This window comes from Daphnia pulicaria, chromosome 1 (assembly GCF_021234035.1).
Source record: "Daphnia pulicaria isolate SC F1-1A chromosome 1, SC_F0-13Bv2, whole genome shotgun sequence".
NCBI classification, from domain to species: Eukaryota; Metazoa; Arthropoda; class Branchiopoda; order Diplostraca; family Daphniidae; genus Daphnia; species Daphnia pulicaria.
This window is the reverse complement of record NC_060913.1, coordinates 6,748,004-6,765,135: the sequence shown is the minus strand read 5'-3', so window position 1 is coordinate 6,765,135 and position 17,132 is coordinate 6,748,004. Positions and strand designations below refer to the sequence as shown.

Below are 17,132 nucleotides of genomic sequence, written 5' to 3'. Positions count from 1 at the left end.
TAGAGTTAGGGTGACATATTCGGTACTCGCGCCCCTTTTTGCGATACAATGAGCCTACTTACTTAAGTACCCAAATAGGCCAAATAATCTCTTAAATAAGCTCTTTAAGTAGATTTGCACAAACAAGTACATTTTTTTCAGGAGTGCATGTGCATCTCAACTCATTAAGATGCAATTATTACATGCACAAATACATTTTTTACGCTCATTTATAATTTACGTTATTTGTTATGATTGTGAAGATTTGGCAAAAATGTCAAGCAGACAACCATTCGAAATATTGTCACGTTCAGCCTGTTTCGTGTGGTCTAATCATGTTTCCTTTCTTCTATTGTGTCTGCCTGGTGGCCGCTAGATAGTGTTGGTTGCTTGGCTGCTTAGTTAAACCAGATTCGTCCTTCTATTCTTGTCAGAGTTCGCCTGCTGTTGTCCGGACCGGTCGCAAGCTAGTTTGCTCTGTTCTTTTCTGTGCGTGTTCTTTCCCTGTGTGTGTGTGCTTCGCTCTATTGAAGTGTGTGTTGCTCATGTTAGTTTAGATCCACTAGGGGCACCATCGGAGTAGTTAGTAAGTTAGAATAGTGTAGACCGATTGTGTGATTCACTGTCCCGTACTGTGCCAGTGTCGACGGCCAGCGTCTCAGTGATTTACATTGTAGTGTCACATTCAACAAGTGTATTGAAAGCCATTGTGAAATCGCCCGTGACAATATGCTTTGCTAACTTTTTCAGTTACACATTTCTTATAACTTTGAGTTTTATTTCTCAGGCATACGTAATAGTGCAATTGTAATAGTAAGAAAATGGGTAATCCAGTATGGAAACACAGTCCCCCTTGCAAAGCCCATTTATTATTAGTCGAAATATTCGAGAATGGAAAGCTCAATGCAAAAACTACTCCCGAGGAAGCTTTTTTCCTTTCATGCGGAGTTTTCAAAATTTTCATTGGTCGTCTTTTCCAACAATTTTCGCCAGTTAAAGCTACTGAATGGACTTGAGTGTATGTCAGATTTTTTAAAATTTTTTGCTTTTTTATTTCACACACATTCACTTGTATCCTGTTGCAGTAATTGACACAAAGAAAAAATTGACATTAGACGATGCTGCGGGTTGCTCTTCTTCCAACTCGTCTGCTGGCAACTCTACTAAACGGTCTTGCTTTGAGGAAGACGAAGACGGGGTTGAAGATGATTTAGAAGACAGGGATTCGAGGATTACTTTCCATAACTATCCTCTGCTCATCGATATATACCAAGATTCGGAAACCATGGCAGAAAAAGTGTGTGTGTGTGTTTCATTGCCTAGTGGCGTGGTTGAACCTATTCAATTATCGCTTTTAGGCAGTGGCCCGGCTTCAACTACGGCCTCCTTTTGCTACACGTGCCCAAAACTTCTTTACACTGTCGATGGCCTCTTCTCTTCTGAAATGAAAGTCGAAACTGGAAAGCAATCAACAAGTTCAATGATCGTGGGCTTAAAATGCGAATTTAAAATAAATCACAATCACAGCAACGTTCAAAGTATTCCAATGGGAACTAAGAACATAACACTCCCGATTGCAGTCCAACCTTTTCTAATTTTTGGACCAAACATAAAAATGTTTGTTAGTAAGTGAAAAAAGGCCAACTCGAAAAGGCCCTTATTCTTTTTTGGAATTTTGCTTTGACTTTTGTATGGCGCCAACCCAAAAAAATTATTAAATAAAATAAATAAAAATAATAAGAGATTTTGATTTTCTAAGATTTGGTGAAAATCCATTACACCCAAAAAAATTATTAAATAAAATAAATAAAAATAGTGAAATAAAAATGAGTGGTTTTCTGGAAAACGAATTTAATTCGACTTACAAAGTTGGAAAAATAGCGAAGGAGTTATTGTGTGCAGCCTTCCATTCAATGTACAATGTTATGTGTTAAAAAAAAAACATTATTTGACATTGCATTTGCAGATTTCTAAATTTCCATTTGTATTTTTGTTTCTTTGTACAAATAAAAAATGAATAAGGAAAGGACATTTAACTAAATTGCGCTTTTTCCCGTACATCCCTATAGGGCTCTTTACAGTTGTGTTTTCATTTCCCAGATATTTGGCAACGCAGCAGCCAATGTGAAAGCGCAAAACCTACCAGCCAATGAAAAGTGCGCAAAAGGGGGGTCAGCGAGGGTGGCGCAATCCACCCGTTCGGAGGGAGGGGCTTCGCTGCACTTATTACTCTGTCTCGTGTTGTGAGATTGGCTACTGCGCTGCCAAGTGTTCGGAAAACCAAAAAAGGTAACTGTAAAGAGCGTTAAGAGCCCTATAGAGTGGTTCGAGGTTGCCATCTTGGATGGTAATTTTCCCACTTTTGGTGCAACCACAACCCCAAAGCATTGGCATGTTTTTTTTTTCATTAAGCAGAAAGACAAAGGAGAGTGAAAAAGAGGGACTACTGACGACCCCTTTCTTGACGCTGACGTTATGAAAGAGACCACTCCAAGTTAGGGTGTTCTCCCTCATTACGTCAGCCTAAACCTATCAATAGGGGGTGGCCACCCTATCAGACCCCAAAGATCAACAGACTCCCAACAGACCCCAACCCCCTTTCGATAGCTGAAGATTTCGATTCTTATGTGGACATGTGACTGTCAATTATGTTAACAAGGCAGGTGGAACCACGTTGGTCAGTCTCAACGATATTAGCCAGCAAATAATTGTTTCTTTTTCTGAAATCCACTCTATTTCATTGCCTGCAGTCTATCTACCTGGAGCGATGAATTGCAAAGCCATGTTTTTCCACAGCCCGCCAAGACGCGAGCGACTGGATGCTCAACCCGGCAGTCTTTTCGAGAATCAGTTTTCAACGGATTCTAGCGATAGATCTGTTTGCGTCAGCCTGAAATGGACTACTAGAGGAATTCGTGAGCCGAGTGAGCCCAGGGGTTGGCCAAGGCGATCGATGCTTTCAGCTTGGCATTAAGATTGGCATCTGCTGCTAACGTACGCCATCCCGTCGTTTTTCCCTGATCCAGCGAAGTCTGGGGAAAATCAGGAAAGAAGAGGCCGAGCTAACGTTGGTAGCGCCTTATTGGCTAACACAGCCCTGGTTACCCTCGTTGTTACAGTTACCATGCGAAATGCCAATGGTGATTTGTCAGGATTAAGTATGAGGCATCCGGAATAAAGGAGTCAGCAAATATTTGCGGCCAGCAGATATTTGATGTCAATAATATATAGATATTGAAGATCCAAGCGCATGGAACGCTTGCAATGATCTGATTTTGGTCTTTCAAACAGCTAACTTTGAAGTTAGCTGTTCTCCTGGCCCCTTTTAACCTCCCAATGTGGGGTTTTCGAGCTAGCAGTTATTGAGTTTAATTCCATCCCCAGTAAGTGAAATTTACGCTGTCCAAATTGCGTAAAAAAAAGAAAGGGCCTCTTTAAGTCCTTTGCTCGCCCGAATAAATCTCCAAAAAGCCTCGGAGCATTGGTAGCAGCCTAAAACTAAAATCATGCTAAAATATGGCAAACAAGATAACAAGATTTTTGTGATCAGAAGTTTCGGGATTATATTAAAATCTTTCGTGACTTTTTTACTTTAAAATAATCGTCATCATTTACTTTATACGATAATGGAATAATTTGACGCGTAAAGTACACCATTAAAAATATGTATATAGCTTTATATATAGCTTTGAAAAATCACAATGATTCTGCAAACAAAAGTCTCTCAACTAATGCGCTTTAGCGGGGGTTGGCGGTACTTTGCTGCAATTTTTGTTAGCACAGATGGTGATTGGCTTGTTTTCCCACCCTTGATGGTCCACCACAACCCTATCTGTCTACCCCGTGACCTGTGCACATCTTCACCGTATTTCACGTGTAACCCGCGCTGTGTGATGTTAACCGTGTGTTAATATGAATTTGTGTTTCATGACGTCTTGGAATGGTTAGTATCTACGGCTTTACAACCATGTACAGTACCCTACAAAAAAATCTGAACAGCGATTTTTTTGTTTTAAGCCACCTATATCGTGAATCTGTGTTTGGCTTTTTTACATAAATTAAGGGGGCTAGGAACAAAGCGAAAGGTGGGAAGAAAGTAATGTCTGGAATAGCCTTATAGGCTCGTTGTCAATTTTTGGATAAGTGACAAGAAAACCTAAAAGCTGCGGGAATAATTCGTTGTTTATTTTTTCGCGCCATGACAATTCCAGACAGCCTGTCTGATTTTGTTCATATTTTTTGGGGGGATGGGGTGGAGACATGGCCATGGGCTAATTGAGCCTATAACTCATTTTTTCCATTCTTCCCAGTTCCCACCGTTCGCTTTGTTCCTTGACTCCCGAATTTAGGTCTAAAGCCAAACAGTTTTCCGAAATATGGATAGGTGGCTCAAAACAAAAAAATCGCCATTCGGATTTTTTGTAGGATACTGTAGGTGTCCAATGACTTGGCAGTGGAGTGGTTGGTAGCTACAGCCTTACGGCCTAGGGCTTACACGTCCGCTGAATAGCAGAAGAGTAGACTAGCTCTCGAACACGTCCTGCTGCCTTAGTTTGTTGGTTATTTCGACTAGTAAAACAGAGAGGGCTCGAGTATACTGTGTATATATCATTGTTCTTGGTGTGAGATGTCAAAATTGGTTTCATCCTATTACTACTTAATGTCGTTTGCTTAGTCATAATTTCCTAGTATTCTTCAAGGCTGGTGTTGGCTCTGGCGAAGCGGACACCAAAGTTGACATTCTTACCTATTTTACCTAGTGTAATTAAGATTTAGAGTAGTCTAGATCAAGTAGTCAGTCTCTTCAGTCCTGTCCTTTTGTACTTATTTTGTGTGTGCTCTTATCAATCTACTGGTTCGTGTTGGTACCAGTAGTGGCGAGATTATTCATTGACTGCGTCTTTGACCAGCATTCCATTATTTCCCAACTCTTACGTACAATTATGTTTTTACGCTTTTCGTTCAATTCCACCGAGTCTGCTTTAATACTGATTTGCCCTTGACATTTGGTGGAGATGCAGGGTATTATTATTAAAAACAACTCTGGCGGCTTGTGATTGTGCTTTGGTGGTTCGTATCCGAAGTTGGCAATTGACCCTGCATGTGTATTGATTTTGATTGATTGTGTGGTCGACTAGATGGCGAGATTTAATGCTCATCCAGTGAAAAAACTGGTAAAAGAACGTGACCCTATCGTATTTTATGGTGCATTAGGGGAAGATATATTAGAATGGATGTTAAATTTTGAACACATTGTTTAACGGAATTTATCTAATGAGGCAAGATGTTTGAGAGATTTTGACCATTCTTAGCGGTTCAAGAAAAAATTAGTTAAATCCATATACCATGTGAGCCTGCTCAGTTCTGCAACGGTAGAACGAACTAGCTGAGAAAGTATATATATTTATAGTAAAGTTGAGAATATCCTTTGGTTTGGCTCAGTTTCGTGTGTAGATTTTCAGTTATGGCTTCCCAATTGGTCTTCCACAAAACCCTTCACTTCGACTCATCAAAATGAACGCGAGGGGTCAACCCCAACTTGTCGCCTGCTCTGCACTGGTCCAGAGAGAACCAGCTGAATTGGGCATCAATGGGTATGTATATATTTCTTCGAGGTTCTGACATAGAAAAAACTTTATTGGACAAATTGGAGAATCTAAGTCTGAGAAAAGAATATACAGCATTTCTATCAAAATTACAACAAACCAGAAGCGGTGCTTTTTTCCTTTGTCAGAACCTCGAAGAATAAAACAGCCTTCCTTCAACCCATTTCCAATGAGATTCCAAGTTTGCCTTTAACTTGTTCGGGAGTTGTCTCCCAATCATCTTGCAATAAACCTAAAAATATATGTATCATACAAATATCATATTAATGAAATTTTCTCGTTCTGAATCAGAACGCCCGTTATTGGCCTTGACTATTTCTTTCCATGTTGGTGGTTTAGATCGTCGTAGCTCTCATTGGTACGAATCTTTGCAGTCGACATACTTCTGTCAACTTTATTTGGCCCTGCTGTTTTTACAGACTTTTAGAGCAAGTTTGGTTTTGTGTCGCAGGACACGCAAGCTCTTGTCCCACCACGGCATGAGAAGGTACACACGATACCTTGCTTTTTCCTTTGTGGCAATTCTTTCACAAAACTGACTAAAAGTTCTCTCTTCAAGTTTCGGGAATTCATTTGAGATCACATCCGAACCCCCTCAGCTACGAGTTTAAGAAAGAAAGACTCGTTAACACGCTAAATTTGGCTAAATTTGACGGGCCGTTTGACCGAAATTGAGTGGATTTTGGCACGACAAAATTAATTTACGGGTGATTTGACAGTGAAAAAAAAAAACAAGGAAAAAACAACTGATGAGCAGACACTGGCCACGTTGACCCCCTTCATAGATGCGTCCGGAATTATTCGGGTAGGTGGCAAGATTCAACATGCTTGTCTCCCTGAAGACACAAAACATCCCATCGTCTTGTCTTCCGACAGCCAGCTGGCGACGATGATTATTCTCGACCTCCACCATCGGCTGATTCACGCAAAAACGGAGCGTTTGCTACATAATCTCCGGGCGACGTATCATGTTTTTCAGCCACGGGCCACCATCAAGAGAGTGATTCGACCCTGCTTCGAATGCAAGCGACGCGATAGCCAACCGGTGTGTCCACTCATGAGTCCGTTGCCGGCCAGTAGTATTAAAACACACCAGTGGCCGTTTTCTCACGTTGGAATCGACTACTTCGGTCCGCTGTACGTCTCCATGCTCCGACGGACTCTGAAGCGGTACGGGGTCATGTTTACGTGCCTGGATTGTCAAACCGTCGACCTTGAACTCGCTGATTCAATGGACCTCGATTCGTTCATGATGGCGTTCTCCCGTTTTACAGACCGCCGTGGAGTTCCTCTTGTCTGTTACAGCGATAACGGAACCAATCTGGTGGCTGGAGAACAAGAGATCCGGGATGCGATCGCTCAATTGAATCTGGAAGCGTTGGCCAAAAATATGGCTGACCGAAACATCGAATGGCGATTTAGCCCTCCCGCTTCGCCTTATTTTGGCGGATCATGGGAAAGGATGATCAAGTCCGCCAAGCTCGCCATGCGAATTGTTTTAAAGGAGCGAGTCGTCCCTGAAGAGGTGCTTTCTCATGACCGGTGTCTCAAGCTTTGCTGAACGCCCTTCCATTGACCCCGGTGAGCAGTGATCCCACCGAAGTCGACGCTCTTACCCCAAATCATTTTCTACATGGACGGCCAAATATTCAACTGTACTCCGACTTCGACGCTCAACCGCAATTGCTCAGCAAGCGGCGGTGGATGGACGCGCAGGAAATCGTCAACCACTTTTGGAATCGCTGGATGCACGAGTATCTCCCGTCTCTAATTGAACGGACAAAATGGCTCCGCCCTCGGCGAAACTTAGCTGTCGGAGATGTCGTCCTCATGGAAAGGCCCAACCCGAAGAGAAGCATATGGCCAATCGGCCGAATTGTTCGTGTAGAAGCTGGTGCAGATGGAGCTGTCTGGTCCGCCGAAGTAGAAGTCACTCGCGCTGTTCCTGGCAAAAAAGGCCGAAAAACTCTTTCCATCAAGTCGAAAACGACCCGCTACATCCGTTCAGCACACAAACTTTGTTTACTCGAGGCGGATGATCCAGAAAATGTTTTCACCACTGAAAACAGGGCCGGAAATGTGACGGACATCCCTATTCTCCCCGCCGGGTTAGCTGGGGCTTCCGCCAAATGATCCCCGCCATCGCCCCTTATCTTGCCCCTAATACCTCCCTTATACCTCTAGCCCGTATTCCCCAATTCTTTTCTTGTTTAATCATTTGTTTTCTCGCGACACAGTTAATTGTATCTCGCCTGACTGGCACGGTGGCGAACGTCACTCTCTGTCTTGTCGACAATAAAAAACTCTTGAAGCGATTTAGTGGCGAATTTCTATTTTCATTTAAATCTAAAACTTTAGCGACGCGCATTTAGTGCCGTCGCACATCTTGTCACCCCAAGGATTATGTGGAGAAAAGAGGAGCTCGTCAACAATCTCTTTGTATTCGAGTCAACCGCGAGTACAAACAATGGGGTTAAAATAGGGCTTATTTTATTCTGGAAAACTGAGGATATATTTGGGCTGGATATGGACGAAAAGAATCGGAGATGAAACGGAAGTTGCTTACTGCGGAATGAAGGTCGGCGGATATATGTTTTGACGTGGCACGCGAAACCAATTTGCACGAAATACTTGTTAGGTGGCCAGCAAAGCCGCTCCTTGAAAAAAATCCAAGGAGAAGAATGCGACCTGGACATAAAAAATAGCTCGTCTTTCCTAGGGTTCGGAACCATGGATTTTGATCTTAAGTATCTGCAGTAAACGTAAGAATTTGAATTAATTATATAAATTATTTTAAATATAAGAAAAGCATTACCTTAACCGCCTTTTAGCTGAATTTTCAACATCCGGCATATCTATGTTTGCGGTCTCCTAATTCTTCTTCCTTGTTTCATCTAAGAAATCCATGGCTTGAATTTTTCTTTTCCGGCTTTCTTTTAATCGTTCTTAAAATTCTGGCATCATGTCTGGTGGATGATTGTGATGGATTCCACTGTCTTATTATGTGAATTTTCCTGGAAGTCTCTTCCCGACCAAATTTTGTGTGTGATTACTGCTTTGCATGGGTCTTGAGGCCGTCGAAATGAGCAACGCCAAGTAAATGATTTTCCACTTTCACGTTTTTAAGTGTAGCAATAACTCCCAAGGTTATCAGTTGTCATCACTTCTATGATGATTAATTATGTAATCAATTGGTTAATTTGACGTAGCTTTATTAGATCCATCAATGTATATTTTATGCACTGGCTTCATCGGTGCTTAAAATGAAGGTTACTGTAAAAATACAAGAAATTAATGAAGAAATACCGCAATAAATTAATTTTCCCTTACTTCCAAAATTGATGCAATTGGTGCTACGGATGGTTGAGCACGTATATCGTCATTTTCGCAATTTACCCTCAAAGCAGATGGTTGGGGCGGATCAGTATACGTCCGTTATCGTAAAAAAAGATCGGTGAATGCGAGATCTTAGTAACATGTATATACAACCTTCTATCATAATGAATACTTACTAGAAGTTTCTATGGTTCTACAGGAGCATTGTGTCGTTAGTCGCGTTACATTCATCGTGATGAAGCAACAGGCGAAAAAGTAACACTATAGGAGTTATAAGCTGAGAGAAAAATAAAAGAATTTGAGACATTATTGGTGCTAAAATAAGAATAGGAGATGACTGTGCTATCGGAGATTCTCTTTGACAAGGTAGAGATAGTGATCTCTGCTGATCATCAATAACGATTAATACTTCGCTTGGATACAAAGAAGGGATCGAGAATTTCTCGACGCTTGACGGTTCTTTTCGGACGACCGGAAGTTCTTACAGCAACCACCTCAACTTCGTTGCCATAACGAGAACCACCTGCAACACTTTCCACTGCTTCACCACGGACTTCATCAGTTCCACTGGTAGCCCGTGCACTTTTCACATCGGCCAAACTAGCATTCGTCTAGGAAAAAGGGGCACGTTAAGAGAAGAATTATTAGCATTGATTACTAACTATCTTTTACTAATTATTGGTTATTATTTATTGATTACTAATTAATAAAAGACTTACAAGTGCTTCCAAATTATCGTTCACATCATCAAGACGAATTTCTCAGCGGTAGTAGGTAGAAAACTCTTTCCCTGTGCGAGTATCTGGAAACTAACAAAGACGACTTTGCAACAGGTAAGGGGAACTAGAATTTTACAAACGAGACACCGATAAAATTGCTTCCGGCTGGAAACAAAACAATCATAATACGAACATTTAAAAACCAAAGAGATAACCATGGGGAGGTGTATAAATTAATTATACAAGAGTGATGTAACTCGGAGAAGGGTTCACAGTACTTTCTCGTTGTTGCCAATTTATGAATTGTAATGCCACCTGCCACTCTTCGGGGAAACTATTAGTAGTTATTCAAGGGTAAAGATCCCTTGGGAAAATGTTGAAAGTGGTAAAATTCTTTTGTTGCTACCATCAAAGCAAAATGGAATAGTTTGTTCTCTTTACAGAAGTACAGTATGGTGCAAAAAAATCCGAGGGAAATATTTAAAGAAGCCATAATTGGTGACTTGTATATCTTGTAGTGTTTTTATCTCATTTTGGCGTCATGTCAAAATAAAAGCACCCTAAGATTTGAACGTCAGATATTTTTTAAATCTTCTTCGTGAAATTAGTTTGAAAAGTGATCGTGTTTATTTTTTATTCGTCTCATCAGCTTAGTGCAAATGAACTACAACATAAGTCGTGGCTGAATAAAAAAAACACCACTTTGTCCAGAAATGTTTGATTGTTATCCCCGAGTAAAATTATAATAACTAACAAGTAACAACAAGGGTAATAAAAATTTCTTTAGTGAAGGTAACATATATCATAGTAACATATATTATGCCTTTTAGAAAAACTATTGAAATCTTAGGTCAAATCAAAACTTTGAAATAAATAAGTTTTCCCGTTTTGGTGAATTGGTTTGATTTGTCGAACAAACCCCTTAACCATGGTTGGTTTGTCCCCTTAACCATGGTTAGCAAACGGCTTTCAAGGTAAACTGTAATAGTATCAATTCTATTCCGTATTAGATATATAAATTCTTCCAACTTGCCATACAGTATTTTCCACCGAATTGAAAAAATTCAAATAATAATAATAATAATATTGTGAAAATGTTACGCAAACTTATTTCAAATTATCTTGTTAATTTGTTATTAGAGCAATTGATTTATGAAGTAGTGTCAAATATTTACTGCAGATGATAAATTGTATAGGTGCAAATTATGTTATTGCCATCTTCCATCAGCAAAACGAAGTATCGTGAGATGACTGAAACAGTTAAAGAAGGAGATATGAATTTCCTCCCGAGGGGTGGAGGTTTTGTGGTTGTGATCGCAACCGATGTGATAATTGGTTTTATCACAAGTGCGTCAATTACTGGAGTATGCATTGAACGAATGAAGTAACACAAAATATTGTGGTATTACTTCATTCATGCCTGCATGACTTTGTTGTTCAAGAATACTCAGCATGAACACCTGCTAAATTATAAATTTGCCAATAAAATGAGTCTACACTCATTAATTCAGTAATGATTATACATAAGCAAATCCTGTGGAATGGTTTCTGGTGAAAAATTGCTGAGAACAAACTTTTTCGGTATCAGAATTCTTCAACTTTCTACATTGAATGTTACCGATACACAGCATGATGTTACTTCATTCATCCTCTCATGCCATATGCAAGAAAGGTCATTAATAAAACCTGCAGGATTATCAATGAGCCAAAAGAATATCTGCACCGATTACTTGTACAGCAATTATACTCAACATACTGTATTGTCTGAACTTTTTTCAACTTATTCATATTTTAAACGTTATCGACAAAATATTATGTTGTGTTACTTCTTTAATGCCTCCATGCCTATGCAAGAACACGAGGAAAAAACCCTGTAAAATTATCAATTCGCGTGTAAGGAAGTTTTAAGATCCGATAATTGCTTCCTATATATTGTTAGATCCTTCAAAAGGTTAGTGTACATGGGACTGCGCAAATCAGTTCTGTTGTTTGAATATTGATAGCTATACCAGTGATCACCAACTGGTGATTTCCAAGGCCTCACTAAACCGGGTAGACATCTATGAAGCAATCGACAAGTTTTGCTACTCGAGTTTGATTGAATATGTACAGCTGAAAGGCTAATGTTTCCCCATACTTTGTATCAGTTTTAACTAACTATACAGCATGAAATACACTATGAAATAAATCTGCTGTTTACCCCATATTTATTATTACCTTTTTATAACATTTAAAAGCCAATTCCCACCCAAGTCGTCTACTCAACTTCCCACTTATTGGTGGAATAAGCTGCTTCAAGCGAGGAATCAGGAAAAAACTGATGATTCCCGGAATAGGTCCATCCTGTGCAGCATCCCAAAGGCATATATTATAGTTCGGGGGAGAATGGAGAATTAAAATAAAACCATTAAAACAGAAAGTCTCCCCTTCCGTCTACATCGCTTATTACCGCATATAAGGCTCATAACAAATTATTGATAAAATATTTAGCATTTCTATACCTTTATAAGATTCAAAAATAATTTTTTGTCTTACTGTTTAAGATGCTTTACCAGATATAATGAGTTTCGTAAACTCTCATTGGGGGAAATTTTAAAGACATTATATTTATCGTTGCCGTTTGAGTTATATGCACATTTCGCCCCCCCCCCCTATCGTACAGTATCCTGCAAGAAAACAAGACACTGTTGTCAGCTGACAACGCTGGCAATTCTGTCAGCTGTTTCTGCAACATACTGTACATAATTTCGCTTTTTCCATGTTTTATGTGTATCAAATCACTCCAGTATCAATACATAAGTCCTTGAATGCCTAGTTAGATAGATTCAACCTGCAATGCAATCAACAATTAAAAATAATTTTCTTTGGACTTCTGTACAAATAACCTTCAGGATTGGGCAAAATTGTGACTTTTCAAATCTGCTGTTAGTTCAGCAATATTATCAACGGAGCTCATAAATGTCTGGGAGGTATTGCAGATTAGCACTTATTAATGCGGTTTTCTTGTTCAACTGCAACGCAGATATTTTTGCTGGTTGTTAAATGAAAAACATCTCTTACAACTCGGGACCGAAACTCTTCGTGTGTTTTTATTAACTTTCTTTCATGTATAAAAATGAATGGGATTTCTCGGGTGATTCTGAGTTTCTTTTCGCGGAAGACAACAAATCATAAATAGTGTAACGAATTGGACGGATAGGCCGTGTGACCAATTCCGTTCAATCGTCAACTTAAATATTAATTAGAAAGGGACATAATCTGTATTGAATCATATGAGTTTTACGAGACAACATGCGAAGCGCGAGACTTCTCTAGCATGAGCCGGACAATACAATTAACAATTACACAAATATGGTCAGACAGGATAAACAAAGAATCTCGCCTGCATAACTGGTGACAATTTAACTACGGAAAACGAGCTAGAAAGACTGGGCTCTAGAAGGAGTGAGCCAACAGCAGACCGACTGAACAGCCTGGTATTGACTGAACAGGAGCCTAGCGTCGACTGAAGAATAGCTACATTAGGTAGGGGTTTTATACAAGTCAAAACAGGGTCAAACGCGGTCATTGACAGCAGAGTCAAGGTTAGCGTGGGTCATAAAAAGAAGGGGTGTGAATGACTTGTATCGAGGCTAGCGGAAGGGCAATAAACCACTCAGATTCCTTACAATATAAATTCCTCGGTACAATAATTGTGTCGAACGAGAACTTTTCTTATTCTAAATCGCATCTGTTCAGAACGCAGTTCAGCTTTTCGATAAAATCATGTGTTGCGTTTTGTGTGTCAAAACAATCTTTTCTGTCAACACAGTTACAAAAACCAATGAAAAAGAGTCTTTTCGAACATCTCATGCATTCCTCATGCATTCGTGCATTAGGGCTTCATGATTGAAAACTGATATCAAAGTAGAAGGTCCCAAATAAAATCTCGTCGCAATGTAGACTTTTCATTTTCTGCATGTCTGTGTTTCGATATTGCGGATCCTATGACGAAAGTAACGGAAAATATCCAAGTAGAGGCTAATTGAACCACACCTGATGTTCACTTTCAAGCATACCAGGTGATGAACAGAGAAAATCTTGAACAGGCAAGTAGTACCAATCACACATTCTGGAATAATTTTGTAATTGCATTACGATATAGGCAGAAATTGTAAAACTGGACAGCTTTACAACCCCTTCTTTTCACTGTATCGTTAGTTGAGGATTCCCTACTACAAAGGACTACAGTGAACTATAAATTCGTTATAGTTTGCTATAGTTATTTATAATTTAGTATGTGTATACTATTGAACTATAGTTTCTATATAGACTTGAATATGAGCACGATAATCTAATATTTTGGGAAACCATAGTTTTATGCAGGTAGCAAATAATATACTTCACTACATTCAACAATGATCGAAAAGTTTTTGAGAAATACCATGCTCATTTTGAATATTTTTGATTAAGTTGCACCACATTCATTATCAAATTTCAAATAAGCTTATTGTGCAATACTAGCGATTATTGAAGTTTCTAAGAAATCGCAGTATGCATTTATGACACAGTTTTATTCAAGTCAAATCAGTGTCGGACAAAATCATTATATGGATTTAGATTGGTACGAAATTTGGATGCTTATTTGAAGGTTATTTGAAATTTAGATGTAGTACAGTATGTGTAAAAAAGAATGTGAAATGCCGCTGAGCTCGGCAACACCTCGCTGAGATTTCTCCCAGTTGTTCGGCCGGACCTAGAGCGGTTCGATCGCTCAATCGGTACTTACTTTTAATCTCTTTTGGGAGAAGTGTTCTCTGCTTCGGCTGAGGAATATAGATAGGCTCGTACAGGCCTGCAAAGATAAATCAGACGAAGTCAATGAATGTTCGGTTGTGTTCCAATATCATCTTTATGGTCAATAAACATGTATTCAGGTTTGTAAAAAAGTTATAAGTGCAGATAGAACAGATTTTAAAAATCATGACTATCCTAGCAAAACAATGCTGGGTAATAATAAAAAAATTCGCGTTGGAATGATTCAGCATTAGTAGAACAATCTATCTCAAAAGCATCGTCAAGTTAGACTTCTATCAAAAAGATATATTTATGTATCTTTGTACTATATGTACGCTAGCTAAATGTCATGTATATGTTGTTCTCCATATAATTTTATTGAAATTTCTTACGTTGCAATGCCTAATACTGATTCCATCTATTATTTCTTTTTGTTGTTCATTGTTTACTGTAGTAGGGCACTTAAGAAGTATACCAGAATCGTTTGCTACTGATTGCCAGTCGTTCTCTCGCTACAAAAACGTCGTGTTTTTCTCTATTATATCGGTTCTTTTGAGGATATTATAGTGTATACTTGTGCATTTTGATTGTGCGTGTGTGGGTTTGCTCTAACCTCAATTCCCAGCTATTTTTCTTTTGGATCTGTTTTTTGGTCGATTTGATACCTGGTTCATTGCCATGTTGAGAACTCAACCTGTTGAGTGTTTTATTCTTGTATAAGACTTGTTCTGAAAGGCCCATTTTTATATTTTCCCTTTATTAATTCTGGTTTAACTCTTAGTTCATCTCATGTTTCATGTTAGTTGGGTCAACAAAGTCAAGTTTTCTAAAGCAGAAAGTGAGAGATTTAATTACGCCCTGCCGATCGAGCTGTATCACACAAATTATAACAGTGGTGGTCCCCAATCTGTTGGTGATTCGGAATTTGGCGATAGTTATTCCACGGCATTTCCTGGTCATCATTTCGCACTTCATGGTCTGTGGCGACTCTCTTATCATTCTAGCCGTAAAAATTGATTTTTTAAAGTCATAAAGAATTCATCTTCTTTGCAAATTATGTTCGGTATTGTTCGCGATCTCGTATTTTACATCCATCGTTCTCGGCAACCTATTCTAGCTTTGATTCCAGTTTGTCCATGAGCACACATCACTCACTTAGTAAACCATTCTTAAACAACCTACTATTAGGTTTATAGGTTTTAACTTTCGTTTTAACAATTGCTTTAGAAAACTAAATTAAATTATCAGTAATAATGCAAGGGAAATTATTTCAAAAGTCGTAAAAAAGGGAAAGAGTTCTTGATAACTTCCAATCTTATCACTCCCAAGCAAAAGCCATAGAGTGCTTTTGCAATGTTGGTGCCTCATCTAGCGACGGCTATCGTTCCTTCCGTCCCTCGGTGTCGGTGTCTTTTGTATACCATACTTTTATTACATTTTTACTTGATTTCACGTTTAAGTTTTTCTTAATTGATTAACTTATGTCTGATTGAATGTACAAGTCAATGATTTACTTTAGACCCTGCTAGATATTCTGCCCATTGTCTAACGTCATGAAGCAGTGGGCATGGCAGATTTACTCATTCCTGTTGATGTTTATAAGTTCTGTTTGAGTATGTGCTGTCATATATCAAATCTTTCTAGTAGCATATTACACAAATGAATAGATAAACAAAGTTTGTTTAGATTACTTAAATAATTTTTTTTGTATTGCTGTCTATCACTCAGTCTAGGATAACAGAAAGTGCAGCCAAGGTACATTTTACGTGTTAAATTATTTCATTTGTTCAATAATATTTAATATTTATAATTAAAGGATTCTGAAGGAGATCTGTCGTCACTACCTCCATCCTCCACCTTCTCCATTTCTATTTGACGGAGATTTGGCTGAGCTGTCGTTACCACTAACTCCTCCGCGTTCTCCTTTTCTATTGGATGGAAAATTTGGTCCTGCTGGATCGCCACCACTACCTACAGACTACACTGAATACGTTGAAGCTGATGAAGATGCTGAATGTGCTGAATACGTTGAAGCTGATAAATATGCTGAATGTGCTGAAGAAGATGAAGATGATGAAGAAGATGAAAATGATGAATTTGCTGGAGAAGATGAAGATGATGAATTTGCTGACGACGCTGAAGACTCTGAACCAACCGCGGAAGATTGGGAGGCATTCATAGCTTTTAAGCGGCTTGAAAAACAAAAGAATTTTTCAACCTCTGGCCGTCGCCGCTTATCTAGTCGCCATCTTCGTTCATCTAGTCATCGTCGTCGCTCATCTGGTCGTCAGTAGCCTAATCCGTTTAGCACAGCTTCATTTAACCGATGGGAATTGCTCGATAATGTTGGTAAAAGGTATAGCACACATCAATTTTTTTTTAAATACCACCACTAACTACGTTTTAATCATGTTTCAGAAATACTACATTCTTAGTTGATACTGCTGAATACCACAAGTTTGGCCAGATGAAGGAAAATAAAGATTGTTCTGTCTTGTGGCGTTGCAACCATCGTCCACAAAAAAATCCATATAAGTGCTACGTTAAACAGGAAGGGAACACCTTCGCCCTGATTGGGCAACATTCTGTTCATGTCACCCTATTCCTGGCCTTGTTCTTCAACTAACTCTATTGCGTGATGCGAAACAGGCAGCACTGAATTCTAAAGAGCTACCAGCCAAAGCTCTGGAACCTTTTCTTTACAAACTTTTTAAAT

At 39.1% G+C, this 17,132-nt stretch overlaps 1 protein-coding gene across 1 annotated transcript; it reads left to right on the top strand.

The window, feature by feature from the left end:
* Positions 1 to 738: 738 nt before the first annotated feature.
* On the top strand, positions 739 to 1,739 carry LOC124320600. Its single transcript, XM_046783449.1, has 2 exons — positions 739 to 997; positions 1,065 to 1,739. The coding sequence occupies exons 1-2, from the start codon at positions 871 to 873 to the stop codon at positions 1,610 to 1,612; spliced, it is 675 nt and encodes a 224-aa protein (XP_046639405.1). The 5' UTR covers positions 739 to 870; the 3' UTR covers positions 1,613 to 1,739.
* Positions 1,740 to 17,132: the final 15,393 nt, after the last annotated feature.